The sequence below is a fragment of the Wolffia australiana genome, chromosome 17 (assembly GCF_029677425.1).
Source record: "Wolffia australiana isolate 7733 chromosome 17, ASM2967742v1".
Classification (NCBI taxonomy): Eukaryota; Viridiplantae; Streptophyta; class Magnoliopsida; order Alismatales; family Araceae; genus Wolffia; species Wolffia australiana.
Window position 1 is genome coordinate 1,950,904 of NC_135851.1, and position 17,560 is coordinate 1,968,463.

Sequence of the window (17,560 nt, forward strand, 5' to 3'; positions counted from 1 at the left end):
ATCTCTCTCTCTTTCTCGCTCTCTCTCTTAGTCTCTTTCTCTCTCTCTCTCTATTTCTTGCTCTCGTTCTCTCTCGTTCGCTACCTATCTCTCTCACTCTCTTTCCTTCTCTCTCTCTCTTTCTTGCTCTCGTTCTCTCTCTCTCTTTCTTGCTCTCGTTCTCTCTCTCTTTCGCTTCCTCTCTCTATCTCTCTCACTTTCTTTCCTTCTCTCTCTTCGTCTTTCTCTGTCTCTCCATCTCTCCTTCACTCTGTCTCTCCATCTCTCTATCTCTCTCACTCTCTTTCCTTCTCTCTCTTCGTCTTTCTCTGTCTCTCCCTCTCTCCTTCTCTCTGTCTCTCCCTCTCTCTATCTCTCTCACTCTCTTTCCTTCTCTCTCTTCGTCTTTCTCTGTCTCTCCATCTCTCCTTCACTCTGTCTCTCCATCTCTCTATCTCTCTCACTCTCTTTCCTTCTCTCTCTTCGTCTTTCTCTGTCTCTCCATCTCTCCTTCACTCTGTCTCTCCCTCTGTCTCTCCATCTCTCTATCTCTCTCTTTCTCTTTCTCGCTCTCTCTCTCTATTTCTTGCTCTCGTTCTCTCTCGTTCGCTACCTCTCTCTCTCACTCTCTTTCCTTCTCTCTCTTTTTCTCTCTCTCTCTCTCTTTCTTGCTCTCGTTCTCTCTCTCTTTCGCTTCCTCTCTCTCTCTCTTTTTCCTTTTCTCTCTTCGTCTTTCTCTGTCTCTCCATCTCACTCTCTGTCTTTCTCCATCTCTCTCTCTCTCTCTCTAGCTCTCTCTCACTGGCAGTCTGGCACTCGTTCTCTCTTTCACTCTCTTGCCCTCTCTCTCTCTCACGCTCTCGTTCTCTCTCTTTCGCTCCCTCTCTCTCTCTCACTCTCTTGCCTTCTCTCTCTTCGACTCTCTCTCTCTGGCACTCGTTTTCTCTCTTTCTCACTCTCTCTCTTTCTTTCTCTCGTTCTCTCCCTTTCGCTACCTCTCTCTCTCTCACTCTCTTGCCTTCTCTCTCTTCGACTCTTACTCTCTCTCTCTCTCTCTTTCTCTCTCTCTCTCTTATTCTCTCTTTCTCAGTTGTTCTTCACCAGTTCATGGCGAGGCAGTCGATCAGCGAAGACTAGGAGATGATCCGAGCTCGCGATTCTCAGCTGTGATCTGCGCTCTGCGATCTTCGATCGCCGAAGAAATGCCGATCCCGCGCCCTCGTCAATCGCTCGATCAGCCTTCCGAATCGCTCAAACAGCCCTACGCCATGGATTGCGATCGCAGCGTCGCCGAGCTTCGAGCCCTAGACTGCAATCTCACATCTCTCTGCGATCACATCCAATCCGAAGGCTTCACCGGCGGAATCTTCTCCGACGTCGTCGTTCAGGCCTTGGGCACCACTTACCATCTCCACCGCATCATCCTCTCCCGAAGCCCCTACTTCAGGTTCGAATTGGACAGGAATTTTGTTTTTTCGTAGAAAATTTCGATCAACCTGGACGGAGATCTTTCTCCATCTGTGTTCTTATTGTTTTCTTCTTCTGTTTGAGTGACATTGATACCACTCGCTCTCGTTTGGATTGTAGTTCTCTCTCGATCTACTGTCTTTGCTGTTGCATTGAACAGGAATATTGTTTTTCGGAAGAAAATTTCGATCAACCTGGACGGAGATCCTTCTCCATCTGTGTTCTTATTGTTTTCTTCTTCTGTTTGAGTGACATTGATGCCATTCGCTGTCACTTGGATAGTAGTTCTCTCTCGGTCCACTGTCTTTGCAGTTGAATTGAACGGGAATTTTGTTTTTTGGAAGAAAAATTCGATCAACCTGGAGGGAGATCCTTCTCCATCTATCTTCTTATCGTTTTCTTCTTCTATTTGAGTGACATTGGTACGATTCGCTGCCGTTTGGATTGTAGTATTTGCAAATTCAAGATTTTTATTCGAGATTGTCTTTGAACTTGAATACACTGTCGTGTATCAGAGATGCATACAGAAATATGTTGTGCCCAATACTACGGTCTCTTTTTTTCCGATCAGATCAGATTTGAATTTTTTAATTTTGCAGGAATATGTTGCAGGGGCCTTGGAAAGAGGCCGGCGCGCCTACTCTGAAATTGCTTATTGATGATGATAATGTCAGTCCTGAAGCGATGACGATGGCGTTGGCGTACTTGTATGGACATTATCCCAAGTTCAGTGATAGAAATGCGTTTCGGGTGTTGGCCGTTGCATCGTTTCTTGATCTTCAGGTGCTGAATTTTCTGCAGAAATTCTTGTTTTACTGCCTAGACTGGTTGATCTAAAGAAAATTGATGGATTCTCGTTTCAAAAAGGAGGAGAAGTCTGGATGTAATGTTAATTTATGCCTCAGGATTTATGTGGGATTTGCACGGATTTCATCATTTCTGAACTGTGGACATCAAACTTCTTGACGTATCAGGTTGGCCCGTTGGGTAGATGCTGATCATCAATTTCCACCTGATAATTGGCAAGAAATTCCTATCCTGGTATTTTATTTATTGTTTAGGTATTTGCGGAGAGCCATGATTATGGTATTCATGGGGAGCGTGTGAGAAGCGCCTGCTGGGGATATTTATGCCAGTGTGCATGTGTGGAGCTCAGGGAGGTATGAACTTTTCTCAACGTTTTTAATGAACTTTTCTCTTTCAAAAAATTCTTTTAATGAACTTAAGTCAATGATCTGGTTGTTGATATTGGAACCTGTAAAATCTTTTCTTCATTTCTAACCCGGAACTCTTGAGAATTATTGTGTTGGTATGAGCAAAGGCGTGTTTTCTTGGTATTTGAGGCAAATATTCTAGTATTTGCGACGAGATAACCTTGATTCCTAGCAACGGACAACAACTCTCGATAATTTTGACAGAATGAGATGATCTTTAGCTCGCATACTTCCTGTTTTTGTCGGACAGAAAGGTGATATTCCTGGATGAGCTCTTTTTACGGAAGAGATATAAAAGATAACAAAATTCTGAAAGTTATAGGAAGAAAGAACTATTCCTCAATCGTCTGGAATGTGCCCAAACTTATTGCTGATGGTAAGAAAATGTGAGTCTTTCTTCAAACAACTCGTTGTAAAACTGAATGGAATGCGTGTTGAGGGACTTGACTAATCGCTCTTTGTCGTTCCAAAAATCTTTTTCTCGAAGATTGTCTAATCACCACCTCTCGGGCAGCCATTTTACTCGTAATTACTGCATTTGAACTTTCTCCAGTGACGCATCAGTTTCTTTTTCATTTTCTAGAAGATAGAGGTCTTGTATGTATCGTTTTCTAGAGGAATCTTAGCCCATGTCATGTTTCTAAGGAGAAATGAACTTCTAATGCACCGATTAAATTATCTTGAAAAAGTACGAAGCACTTTAAATTATCTTGTCTTATCGATTTCCTTCCATTCTAATGTTTTATTTAATCACGTTGTATTTAAGGAACAGTAGTGGATCCGCCATTCGAGGTGAGCCAGGCGTTCATGTGATAATATTGTACGATTTCATTTTTCTGAAACAAAGGCAGGTTTAATCTTAACTGTCAACAAAGCAGAAAAGAGTGAATGTTTGCTTGTGAAACATTGATTTGAATGTTAATAATTAAGACCTCACGTAATTGCTAACTCATTCTTCGTGCAAGAATTTTACGGCCCATAGATTCTGTTGATTCTTTGAAAAGACGGCACATTAATACAAAATAAACTCGTGCACTCATTATTTAGCAGTTTATGAAAAAAATCCTCTATGGATATTCCTTCATCCTCGTAAACAGGCCTCTGAATATGATTCTCTATGGAGTAGGTGCTACCCAGGCTTTCTGCTCCAACATTACTCGCTCTTCTAACATCAGATGAACTTTGGGTGCCCAATGAGGAGAAACGGTATTGCGTTAATGCCTCATCAGCGTGTCAAGTTCTTTGAGATTATGTTGTTAATCTTTAACGGTCCTCTCGTTGCAGCTTTGAGTTAGCCCTGCACACTTTGCTTAAGAGAGATTCCATTAACGAAGCAAAAAACGTGGAGCTCAAACAAAACTTCGATGATTCTGCTTCTCTGAAGGGAAAAGCACCTTCTATTAAACAAATGGAATCAGAGTTGGAGGGCATGAGCATACAGGAAGTTGACCTTTCAAGCTATTCACCAACCAACGACGGAAGTACTCTCTCTGCCACAAAGCCTCTGAGACAGCTGGACAAAGTTGGAAACTTTGCTTTCCTGCAGACTTCCTTTCCATGTTCTCGTGTTGAGGCACATGATTGCGGTGAAAGAAGCAGAGTATCAGATGCGATGTCCTTGATGGAAGGGCCTTCGTCCACTGATGAGTCTCATTTTCAGCTTGAACGGGATTCATCAGCAGATTGGGGAGGCTCCGATGGGCTTCCTTTCGAATGGGCTGAGAGAAAATACTGCCAAAGTCACCCAGAGGGGTCAGTGAAGAGTGTCCCTATTGCACAAAGAGAAGAGTATGAGGCTTTTATCAACATCTTCGAAGGAGGTTCCCTTCTATACTGTCACATGTCTTTTGAGGCATTGTTACATGTGAGAAAACAACTTGAAGAATGGGGCTTTCCTTGCAAAACCGTGAATGACGGTCTTTGGATGCAGGTCAGAACGTAAAAAACAAATTAAAATTTTGAATTGCCTTTTTCTAGTACACGAATTTAACTTTTTCAAACTCTCTTCTCTCCTGGTGATACTTTCCCTTGGTTTGAGGATTGGCATTATGGTGCATTATTGGGTATTTGAAATTGTGTGCTTCAATTTATTGTCCGTGAGTTTTTGCTCTATTGGATAGCATCTGTGAATTTGGGTTTGGGCTTGGATTTTCCGTAGCCAAGGTTGATTTATTAGATTTTTGATATGGATTTTTGTTAATTTGATTTCATTTCTAGGACTAATCAGAGTAGCTGAACGATACTTCTCTTCCATTGAGATGGGTCTAAATCCGGATTCAGATTCTTCAAGTAATTGCTATTAAAAATATTAAATTCGATGGAGTTAAGGACAAAAAACTGTTTAATTTTTCTCAAACCATATCTCCTTGCGGCTTTTTCCAATTTATCTCTATGTTTAAGATGTTCGGTTAAAAGGTTGGCGTTTACTATGCATTTTTTGATTATTGGAGATTGTGGGTTTCTCTCAGAGAAGCGTGAATCATTCTTCACTATTTTCGATTTCAAATTTTTATAGCAGTATCTGCAGATTGGGGTTTCGACTTGGATTCTTGGGTTACGATTTTCGTTAACTCTTTCTTCAAAAAAAAAAAGATTTTCAGAAACTCTAATATTGTTGTTGGGTTAGTCAGATTTTCTTAACTATACTTTTCTTCTTTTCAGATGCTCTTAAGTCACAGGGTTCAAGAAATTGCTGCTGACACTTGCATCTCCTGTTGCAACACAATGTCTCAATGCACATGCCGACAAGCATATGGCTTTTCACGCGGATGTAATTTTGGAGGGTATTATGAGCAAGAACACACCCGAGGCAATGGACCGCAGAATTTGAGAAATGTATATATTTCAGATGCCCAAGGAGAAAGAAACGGTCTTATTAGCCCGGCTCGTGTCCACGTAAGGGGTCCTATTGATGGGCTCGCTGGTATTGGAAGGGGAACTTCACCTGTTCATGGGGCAGCTTGGCCTTCCACGCGTGTGGTTTTTTCTCGTGTCCCTCATGGAGTTGGCCACAGAAATGGTCATCAGTCACTAGCCAATGATGAGTCAGAAGTTAGAGTTGATTCCTCAGGGAACATATCTGGAGATGGATTAACAGCTTTGGTTGGACTTGGTCACAGAGGAGCTTTACATGTTCATGCAGAGCAATCAGATGCTTATCAAACAGAGCTGCAAGAGTCATTGCGGACGGCATCCCACGTTCCTAGCACAAGCGGTGTGTCGATGCAGATGATGGAAGCGCCAGAGGGTGATCTTGGGAATGGGTGGGAGGACTCTGATGTTTCATCGGTATCTTGGGATTTGAAAACAGCTCTTCGACATTTCCCCCCTTTCCGCTTTGGGTAATCCTTCCATACTTTGCAATCGCTTCTTGAAATTTATTGGAGCTAGTGTTCTCTACCCTCAATGATGATGATGAATTTTCATTGTCCATATCATTTGTCGGTGCCAAGATGATGATGATGATGAAGACGTCATTGTCATTGTGAACCATCTGCAATTAGGACGACAATGAGTAACTCTTCATTGTCATCATCACTTTAGCAGCAGACGACTATGATGGAGGGATGTTATGCTCCCAGTATCGGGAGGATAAAAAGGACAGGACTCCCAGCAGATCGAAGAATAAACTCCAAAATCGATCGTCCAATATTCGAGAATTCCAGAATCCAAGAGGAATAGAGAGATAGAGATATTCATGGAAGGACAATGAGAAACAGAACAAGAAAAGAATAGGGAGATCTGCGACGATTCTCCCTCCCTCTGGATCCGGGAACTCTCCTGCTCTCCAGCCCGATCTTTAGCAACTGAAATCTCGCAATCCCCGCTTCCCCCTTTGACGCCTTTATGTTAACCATCCCTACTTAGTTGACCGGCGGCGCTTTGACCTTTGATACGTATGTGGCAGAGTCGTATCAAGGGACAACACCATTCCCACCCTCCATCGCTAGCTTCTCGTTTTTGTTAAAGATGGCAACATGACGAAACTTCATTATCCTCATCATTTGTCTGAACCAGGATGACAATGAAGATGCTGAGATCTTCATCGTTGTATACTCTTGCCTAGTATTACGATGACAGTGAAGATGGTGTGATCTTCGTCGTTATAGACACGTGCATAATACTAGGATGAGGATGAAGATGGTGAGATCTTCTTTGATATAGACACTTGCCCGCCACTAGGACGATGGTGGAGATTTCGTCATCATCGCAGAGTTCGTGACGATGGCGATTTCTGGATGACGATACGACTTTCCTGGGATGGTTACACTACTTCGAGATTTTTTGATCACGGAAATCATTTGACTGGAAAATTTCCTTTCTTATGGTGAATTTTTTCATTTAAAAGCTGAAGGATAATATTAACTCTACAATCAGATTTAGTAAAATCTTCATTTATACTACTAACTTATTCCGAGATTAAAGAATATTTTTTCGTTGTTATGTTTCTGAAGGGATATACTTTCTTTGACATATTTCTTGCTTGCAGAAGGCCTTTGTTAAAGAGTCTCAGTAAATTCAAGCCTAGTTATGATTGCTTATTTTTCATGCATCATATGACTGAAATTCTATGAAAATTAAATTTACATGATCATAAATTTCGGTGATGTGGAGGATGTCATGCTGAGATCGAAAGGAACGAAGAACGGGTCGGCACTGATTGTCATGGGTACCAAAGCTGCAGCGGATCGAATACAATCCAATATAGAAACTTCAGGATCGACTACACTGTTGCACTGTCATGCGCTCCACCACGGGTTTATCGTCAAGTGGCATCATTAGTGGGTCTGCAGCTCGTCACCTCATTTATATATGAGGCGAAATTGAAGTACCAGGATCAGGAGCTGCAATTCATAGCTGATTTCCTCAAGAAGCGGAAGAAGCAGAAGGATGCGAAGATCAACACAGACAGATACAAATCCCGGGCCCCCAGCAATAGCAATGACCATGTCGAAAGGGGAACAGCCTTTGGGAACAACCAAATGCTTATCAAGTTACTTGACGGAAAGACACGATGCATCCAAATCCCCCAAGCCCCTATTTCTTGCGAGACCCTGAAGCAACATCTCTACAACATAACCCGAATTCCCCCGCACCTCCTCCGCCTGGTCTCTGAATCCAGAGAAATCTACGACGAGACCATCATCTGCTCGTCTAATGATGGTCTCTACCCGTCCTGCAGCCTTCTACTCCGCCTTCGTGATGGTTTTAGCTTCAGGAGAATGCGACAGCGCCAACAAGGTGAAGACGGCAAGCACGCAAAGATCCCGCAAGGAGGTAACTACGGAGGACGCTTCAAAGCAGGGTCCGGGACAAGGAGGGGGGAGCCAGGACGACACTCACTGGGCGAGAGCGACTTGAGACAACATTATTGGCCTCACGATCAGGAGAGCTACACAAGGACCGAGGGGCTGCAGAGGCCAGGGTATCAGGTGGGAAGGCACCCAGGCCAGACAACAGTAAAGTTTAGGTGGCCTGGAAAGTTGCAAGGAGACCCCTGGCTGGCAGGAGTCCCGGGTTGCTCAGCTCATGCCCAGCGGCCTGGTGGGATGCGAAGATCATCAGGAGGCAAACCCCACAATGCCACACGAAGAGAGAGGGTTCAGTGGGACGAGAGGACCGGGAGGATGCTCCCGAAGACATGGAGGGAGGATAGCGGAGCAACACGCTATGCAGGCTCTTTGCACCACACGCTTGGCAACCTGCAGAAAAAATCGAACAGACCTACAGAAGACGGTCCGCATGGGGGAGTGGGAGATACAATGCGATGGAGTCGCAGTCTCCCTCACCAAGCCAGGAAGATGCTTAGACAATGCTTTGCGTCACGGGGGGAAGAAAGTTGTAACAGAGCGGGGTGGTCAGAACCTCTCCCAGGGTCTAGCTGAATATGCACTGTTGACCAAGTGCCAGAGGTACAAGAAGTAGACGGGTGGGTGAGAGTCGGTCCACGACGACAACGAGTTACCCGTCTGCCAGAGTTATATATAGCGGGAGGGACTGAAGAGCACTGTTATCGATGCTTGCAGAGCGGCCATCGGGCAAGGGAATGTCGGGGCCAGCTGGTCTGCCTTAGATGTTGGAAGACAGGCCATCGTCAAATGGAATTCCCAAGAGACGATAAAGAAGTGGTCAGACAGACATACCTCAACCGGAAAACCCACGGTCCCAAGGGCCCTCAACCTCAACCAAAAAACGACAACATCCGGCAAAATGGAGCACCGGCAGACCACCAGGGAACCCTGAGGGGCTGCCTAATCGGAGAGGTCTTGCGCGGCTCCCCTACAGCAGACGAGGTTTGGAAGGGTCTACATATAAAAGTTACAGCCCTCGCCAAGGCAGAGGTCTGGACCCTGGAAAGAGGTAACTTCTTTCTTCGGGAGCATCAATGGCAGCTTACACATCACTGATCAGCTGGGAGCAAGAAGTCAGCGGGGGTGCACTAGTGAGATGGTGTCGGGTTCTACCAAGCGATGGTTCAACGAAGGGATCCAGTGTCTCACACATTATAGAAGCTCGAGGCGTTCGAATGGGATACCGGACCAGACCGGCGCTGGAGGCTTTGGTTAGACCGTTAGGAACTCTCAAACGTGTCTTTTCTTATGGCTTGGAGTCGGGGAACCCAAACATAGTGGTGCTAGAAGTCGAGCGCATCCAAGCAACCACGCCTCCGCCCATCCTGAACTTTTGGGGCCCAGAAGGAAACTATGAGGTTCGAATCACAACAAAATTGCCACCGCCACCGCCACCGCAATCGGCTAATAGACAGTGGGCTGAGAGAGAAAAAGGCAAAGAAGTAGCAACTCCTTCCGGGGAGACGTCAGTTTCCAGAATGAAGACGGTCACCCTAGAGCCAAGGAGACAGCAATCAAAAGTCAACTCAGGGAAGGAGGATGACCCTAAAGGGATCTCACCCAATCCAGGAGACACAATGCAGGTACGACAGGAAAACCAGATGCAACAGACATCTGCCTCAAAGGAGATAAACAAGGCAGACTTAGGGATGGGGGCAGAACCAAAGAGCCAAGAGATTGTGCAAGAACTAGGAAGCACACCAAGTAGAAGGGCAAAAATCAGTGAAGGAAACAATGAAACTGTAAGCCAGCGCCCGCGGCTAAGCAAGAAGGGTCACCAACGTAGTGAAAGGCTTGTGTACAAACGTGAAAATAGTTGCATGGGCAAAGGCTGGGAAAAGTGGCCGTCTGCTACTAGCGGCTGAATACAAGGCCCGAGGTAACAATCGAGAGGACCAAGGATTGAAAGGGGCAGCTGAACCCCATGGCAATTGCAAAGAGATTCTCTGCCATCCCTGCAGTGCCATAGTAGAGTCAGCTGACGAAGCAACAACCATGATGAACCCTCCCAACCACGTCACAATAGAACCGGCGATGGAAAAAAGGACCATGGAGGCCTCTCCCAATTGTGCTGCAGCAGAGCCGGTGGGCAATCAAACAATCACGGAGGACCTTCCAATTTGTGACTCCACTGAGCCTGTTGGAGAACAAACAGCGATGGAGGACCCTGTGATAAACCACAGGGCTAAAGAGATAGCACTGAAGGTTGGACTAAAGCTGGCACATGGCAGCGAAGGGGGTGAAGATCGTTCTCCATGAAGTGTATCTCATGGAACATTCGTGGACTCCGCGATGAAAATAGGCGCGGAGAAGTGGGAAGGTATCTGAGAGAATGGGGAGCCACCGTGGCATGCCTACAGGAAACCATGCATGAAAGTGTGAGTCACGGGAATGGAATACACTGGGGAGGGGGCTTTCTTGAAGGTTTTTTGGTGGTCAACGCCCTAGGAAGGTCAGGGGGAGTAGTGGTGGCATGGAACGAGCGAATCTTTTCAAAAATAGACTCGTGGACTGGTCAATTTGCCGCAGCAGTCAAATTAAAGCGCATGAATGACAATTTTGAAATGGTCGTAGCTTCGGTCTACGGTCCAACCAGCGCCTCACGGAGAAACGATCTATGGAGAGAGTTGGCCGATCTAGTGGGCACCTTCCAAGGGTGTCCTCTACTCATAGGAGGGGACTTCAATGTGACATTTCGGAGCAGGAGGGAGAGATGTCGATTCAGAAGCTTTTTGGGCTTTCATTTCGGAGTCATTACTCCACGAAATGGGTCCTATCGACTGCACGTATACATGGCGAATCACAATGGGCCATAACTGGATGTCGAGATTAGACCGATTCTTATGCTTGGTGGAGCTGGCAGAACGTTTCCCACTAGCAGACGTAAGATCCCTCCCAAGGCCATTATCAGATCACACTCCCATTGTATGGGCTGGAAACGAAGTAAACAGAAGACCCACCTATTTCAAGCTCGACAAGTCGTGGCTACAAGAGGCTGGCTTCAAAGACGAGATAATGAGAAAGTGGTCAGCACAGACTCAACTCAGATCCGAAATGGAAACACTTACAGCAAGAATTCATGGGCTGAGGCACCACCTGGTGGAGGTTCGTAAGCGCATCCACGAGAACAGAAGGCAATCTAGAAAAGAAGCCCTGCATAGGATCAAAGTTTTGGATGACTTAGAGGATACTCGATTTCTGGACGAAGCTGAAGCCCTTGAGCGAAGAAAATGGAGAGGCGTGGTTGCCGAAGAAGACAAGAAGCTGGAGATGGACTGGAGACAAAGGTCTAGACAACTGTGGTTAAAGGCAGGGGATGCAAACACGAGATTCTTCCATCTAGCTGCTAATGGGAGAAGAAGGATAAACCACATTCAAAAGCTGAAAGTGAGAGGCCAGGAACACATCGGTCCAGAACTAGTGGGTTGTGCTGTTGCCGAACACTTCCGCTCGTTCTACAAAAAAGGACGGCGTAATCGGTGGGTGTGGTGTGGTAAGGGTGCACGAATGTTGAACCCGGCTCAAAAGGTTGATTTGATTTGGCCTTTCTCAGAGGAGGTCAAGGAGGCAATTAAAGGTCTTAATGGCGAAGGGGCGCCAGGCCCAGATGGTTTGCCAGTATTCTTTTACCAAGAGTTTTGGGATTTGGTGAGACCAAATGTGATGGCCACGCTTGAAGAATTTCGCCAAGGAACGGGCAGTATGGAGAGAATCAACCAAGCATACCTCTTTCTCCTTCCAAAGATACAAGGCGCAGATAAAATTGAGGATTTCAGACCAATCTCTCTATCCAACTCCATCTACCTAATCATCGCAAAGGTCCTGGCGAATAGGCTGAGAGTAGTGATCGGAGAGCTTGTCGGGCCTCCCAATCAGCATTCATACCGGGCCACTTACTGGTGGATAGCGCAGTCGCAGCGGGAGAGATAGTTGCTTCATGGAAACGGCACGGGACCAAGGGGTTCATGTGGAAAGTGGATTTCGCCAAAGCATATGACACACTAGATTGGCGTTTTCTTCGGGCATCAATGCAGAGAAGGGGCTTCCCGAAGGAATGGATCACATGGGTAAAGAGATGCATAACTTCACACTCTCTCTCGGTGTTGGTGAACAGGAGGCCAGAAGGAGGGCGTATACAACCACAAAGAGGTGTAAGGCACGGTTGCCCGCTTGCCCCCTTACTTTTCGTCTTAGCGGCAGACGCACTCGCAACTTGCACCAACCTAGCAAGCTCCCATGGGCTCTTAAAAGGATATCAGACAGCAAGCCACCCCGAGGGTATTCCACTACTGCAATACGCAGATGACACCATTTTCTATATAGAAGGCTCGGTGGAGGAGGCGAAAAACTTGTCCACCTTACTAGATCTATTTGCAGACTTCTCCGGTCTACAGATCAGCCGGGCTAGATCACCTTTTGTGGGTAGGAGCCTCTCTCAAGAGGAGGCGTCACGATGCGCAGAGACACTTGGTACACCACTTGGAAGTCTACCCATGAGATACTTGGGCCTGCCAGTGACCGCAGGAAGGATGACTAAGGTAGATTGGCAGCCGGTGGTAGGGAAGGTCGAGAGACGACTAGAAGGTTGGCAAGCCAGGGTGCTGTCTAGAGGAGGCCGACTAGTGCTAGTGAGGTCAGTCCTGTCATCAATTCCCATCTTCCACCTCTTGGTGTTCAAGATGCCAGTAGGTATCGGTCAAAGGCTTGAAGGCCTGATGCGTCGTTTCCTGTGGAAAGGAGCTGGGCCTAACGAGGGTCGAGGGCTGGCATTGGTGGCATGGGATATCGTCTGCAGACCTACCACACATGGAGGCCTGGGTGTTCTCCACCCAAAACGCATGAACACAGCACTACTAACAAAGTGGGTGACACGGCCTATGCACCTTCGAGAAGAACTAGCCATCCAAATTTTGGGCGACAGCTATGGTCGGTGTTTAAACTGGGAGGAGAAAGCAGCCCCAGGCAGGGGAATGTCGCCTTTTTGGCAGGGCCTTAGACAGATTTTCCCCCAAGTTAAAGACTTTTTCACTGCCCGACTTGGAGAGACCCTTGGTCTTCGGACATCCCTTTGAAGGAGGCTTTTCCTCGTCTCTATGCGCTTGCCAGATGCCCCGATGCCACAGTGGCAGAATGTTGGGACAACATATGGAATCCAACGGTAGACGGTGCTCTCTCAGATCAAAGGGTGGCAGAATTTTTAGGCATGCAACAAGCTTTGTCTCAGCGCCGGCCAAGACATGGTGACCAAGATGGATGGACTTGGACAGACACTCCCTTCTCTGTTCGGAAGGCCTACACGAAGCTATGCCAAGAAACAGAGGATCAATCAACAATCCAGGCATGTCGGGCCATCTGGCGCCTCAAGATTCCTTTAAAGGTTAAGATCTTTGGTTGGCTCTTACTACGCAAGAGACTAGTGCACACACCTTCCGTCGGAGGATGTATCCTAATACCTCTGTGACGTGCACTCTATGCACGAATGGGGACGAAGACTGCAACCATCTATTCTTTGCGTGTCCAGTCGCCCGTTCAATATGGGCTACCCAAGTGCATTTGGCGCCGAATGCGACGTCAGAAGAGGTTTTTTGGGAGTTCATAAGGCAAAGGGGCCCTAGGAGGAGGGAAGTGGGTGGTCGAGCGTTGACAGTGCTCTGGGCGATATGGCTACACCAAAATGAGGTGGTATTTAGGGGGGCCAAAGTATCCAAGGAAGGGCTAGCCCACGAGGTCGAAGGCCTCATGGCATGCCGGTTCGCAAGAGGGGTAATCAGTTAAGAGAGGGGTTGGCCAAGTGGGAGGAGAGATTTAACTCTCTCCACATGTAACTCCAAGTGGTTACCGCTTTGTTGGGTGACCGCCTTAAATCACTTTTCAAAAAAAAAAAAAGTTTGGGAGTAGTGGGGACTCTATTGGGTAGTTTCATGGAAGGACAATGATCATTCATTGTCCTTCGAAATTATTGCTTCTGACAAGTTTACGTGAGCACCTTGTGTTACTAATGTAGTCTATCTTCCGCTTCATTTTTTTTGAAATCAGAGTAGAATTTGAAGATGTGCACAGATTGGCTGATGGCCAAGTGAAACACTCTCCTGAAGCCTTTTATGCAGGTTCTTTGTGGAAGGTTTGTTTGCAGCATTCGATATTTCTAAAAAATCTCTCTTTTTTCCTATAGCTTGGCCACATTCGTGCTTTTATCCTAATTTGTTGATCCGTGATTGTGCTGTAGGTTAGTGTTCAGGCTTTCAATAATGAGTACCCTCAAGGACGACGTACCATTGGTACATTTCAGTTCTGATCTTCCTCTACGAAAAAAAAATTCACAGACACGTTATTTTCTGGTTTTCCAATTTATCAGGTCTTTTTCTTCACCGGCGCAAGGCAGAGGCATCAGAGACTTTGAGAAAGGTAATTCTTCTTGAACTAGTGGAAGTGTCGGATGATAATACCAGATAATTTTTTGTTAGTATTTCGCTGTAATTACTTTTAATCATATATTTGAATACTCTGTAGGCTCATATGTACGTAGATTCAAGGGACAAGGTCACTGCTCGTTATCAGGTACGCCAGGCATGCGATTTATAAACCTTGGAATATGAAAGAGCAGAAAATATAAGATGTTCATGCTTTGATCTAGCATGTTCTCAGGCAGATGGTTTATATAGCATGATATAAAAACTAGGATGGCGTGAGCATGATGATTCTATTGAAAATCTTAATTGGTATCCAGTATAGAAAAGAAAATTCACAGATTCTTCTTGTTCTTGAGAAATAGAGGTAAATGAATTTTGTCCGTAAAGAGATTTCTTCGTTTCTTAAAGTTCACTGATCGTGAAAATACCGAGAGTCTTTTTCTGGTAGGTACAAAAAATGAATCATCTTACTCTTTTTAGATTGCACGATTTTCTCTATCGAAGTAAAATTTGATTGATTTTTTGCTAACTTTTTTCGGAGATAAAATCATCATACATTTTGGCATTCACTGCTGAAGGTTGTGATAATATTATGAGGCGGTGAGTGGATCAGATATTTATCATTTTTTCAAAAATAAGTGAAAACATAAGATGCTCATGCTTTGATCTCGGGGTGATGACTCTATCGAAAATCGTATTCAGTATCTGGAATTGAAAAGAAAAATACTGGGTTTTTCTGATTTTTTGGATTTTTTTTGAAGAAAAAAAGGGAAGATCACCTGAAACCGGTGATCAACCCGAAATTGATAATACAAATGATCATGAATTGTTTTCTTCTTTTTCTTCGTCCCGTGATAAAATAATTGGAATAAGTGATTTTTTCACCCCAGAAAGAATTTCCCATTTTTTTAAAATTTTTATGATCAGAAAATTATCAGTCGTTCTGTTCTTATAGGATCTTTTCTCTCCAAATCAAAATTGATTGAACTTTTATTTACTACTTTAATTTAACGAGAAATTAATTATTTTTCAGCTGATCTGCCCTTCAAAGAGGGAAGTAATGGTGGTCGGGAGCTTCAAGGACTCTGGGACGTTGCTCCCAAAGGCCCCAAAGGGCTGGGGCTGGCGCACAGCCCTTCTATTTGACGAACTTCCAGATCTTCTCCAAGGAGGGGCTCTTCGTGTTGTGGCTGTCGTTCAGCTTGTCTGATCTGAACCTCAATTGCCCATTATTTTCAGGTATTTTAATTTTAATGCAAACGCTAGAAGTCCTATTTATTTGAGCATTGCTGTTTCTTTCAGGGAGAGTGTGCTCCGCTCAGTTTCTTGTTTCCATTCTCTTTCTGGAATCTTAAGGAGTTTCCAAATATTATTTTATTTGTAATCGTTTTCCAAATTTTGACGTTCATATGAAATATACCTCGTCCAAGTTGGAGAATAATTGTTGATGAACGTATATTTTCCCTTATTATTTACTTCTTTCAATTTTTTTCCAAACGCAAGACCTCATTTAATCAAGCTGTGTACTTTCTTCTGAGGTGAATGGGTTCCTCTCAATTCTTGTTTCTATTCTCTTTCTGTAATCTGATGTAGTACCGGAGATGAAGATCGATCGTAGACAGAGTAGAGAGCTGGAAAACAGGAACGATGATCCGAAATCTACTTCCAAGGTTCAGTCCTCTGCCCTGATATCGATCTTACTTGAACCTATCATATCAGCAAGGGGAAAAGGTGCCTGTCACATGTGTCTCCGAGCCTGTACATACGGATTCAAATAAAGGGGACGAGGGGAGCAGAAAGACGTCAATCATTTTCTTGATTCTCGGTGGAGAGGGAGCTGCAGCTTCTTGAGGAAGGGGGGAGATACTCCTTCGCGTGGCAGGGCGAGTTGATCTGACTCCACCTCTAATTCTTATCTTTTCCTCGTGTTCTCTCCTTCAGTTGTCATTTGGATTTCCGTTTCTTGAATAATTGCCAATAATAGCAGTATCTGGTTGATTTATATATTTTATTGCTTGTTCGATCCTGATCCAGTCCAGGATCCCGACACGCGCTCGCAAGGGGCGCGACTCCTTCCACGATAACCTTCCCAAAATAACCAATGCCCAAATCTATCGGAAAATCCCACTGCATAAGGTTTCCAGTCAAAGGGCCTGGCGGCGCTCGTCTGGTGTAAGTGGGTTGATCAGGTCTTGGCTTGATGTGTTGAACCCTAACAGAACCATATTCATTTTCCAGATAGTCTTGAAATGTGCTTTCACCTTGGTTGAGTTGCAACTCGTTGCTGATGAATTTAGATTCGACCTCGAAGGATGAGTTCAATACATTTTGTGATTGTCTCTCTTTCTGGAATGACAATTTGTGAATTTGCATCAACTGTTGCAACAAGCCGTGCAAAGGATGCAGGGATATAGCCGTATTTATGTTAATGCACTTTTTAATGATAAGTTAGCAAGGTATTTCTGGTCCTTAGCATTTTTGAAAATTTGGAATAAAAGGAGTGATCTGCTGTGACGCGGTCAATAAAAAAATCTTTTTGTAGCTAATATTGTTCATAAACTCTACATAAGGCATGAAAAATAAATAAAAGTACCTCGGTCCAGAGGTTGTACTATTATTCTGACTTGTACCTTGCAGAACTATCTGAATTGTCTTCATAACATGAATCTTAATCTTCATTGACTTCGTAGCATGCATCTGAATTGACTTTGTAATGTTCAGCCGGTGGGACTTCGTAACATGCTCTAACATTCAATATCACTGTTATGACCAGTATGTTTCAACCACCTAATATCTCTCATTCTGAAAAGAGCAGACGTTCATGCCAAAGCTTTGCTCTAATCTGTTTAGTCGGAATCCCATTTATTTTAACGCGAGTCTGTTATTCAGCGCTGATGCATGTGGATTCTGCTTTAGATGAATTCCATTCACTTTTCTTCGTAATCCTTCTTCTGGAATATCCTTGTTTTTCATTCTTAATGTATTTCCCAAATATTTTCGTTTTTCCCAAATATTCATGCCAAAGCTTTGCTCTATCTGCTTCTTCCTCGAGGGCCTAATCTGTTTAGTCGGAATCCCATTTATTTTAACGTCGTCTGTTATTCAGTGCTGATGCATGTAGATTCTGCTTGGGATGAAT

At 44.7% G+C, this 17,560-nt stretch overlaps 1 protein-coding gene across 1 annotated transcript; it reads left to right on the forward strand.

The window, feature by feature from the left end:
• Positions 1–771: 771 nt before the first annotated feature.
• Positions 772–16,427, forward strand: LOC144714417 (BTB/POZ domain-containing protein). The gene is made up of 13 exons (XM_078589153.1): positions 772–1,426; positions 2,046–2,229; positions 2,352–2,420; positions 2,508–2,606; positions 3,787–3,866; positions 3,945–4,590; positions 5,322–6,001; positions 14,048–14,132; positions 14,238–14,289; positions 14,367–14,416; positions 14,522–14,569; positions 15,455–15,660; positions 16,015–16,427. Exons 1-12 carry the CDS (start codon positions 1,182–1,184, stop codon positions 15,629–15,631), a joined length of 2,415 nt encoding a protein of 804 aa, XP_078445279.1. The 5' UTR covers positions 772–1,181; the 3' UTR covers positions 15,632–15,660; positions 16,015–16,427.
• Positions 16,428–17,560: the final 1,133 nt, after the last annotated feature.

Coding starts and splice junctions, on each gene's coding strand:
- LOC144714417 (XM_078589153.1), top strand. CDS start 1,182: ATGCCGATCCCGCGCCCTCGTCAATCGCTCGATCAGCCTTCCGAATCG. Junction 1,427..2,045: donor TCCCGAAGCCCCTACTTCAG/GTTCGAATTGGA, acceptor TTAATTTTGCAG/GAATATGTTGCAGGGGCCTT. Junction 14,417..14,521: donor CATCAGAGACTTTGAGAAAG/GTAATTCTTCTT, acceptor AATACTCTGTAG/GCTCATATGTACGTAGATTC.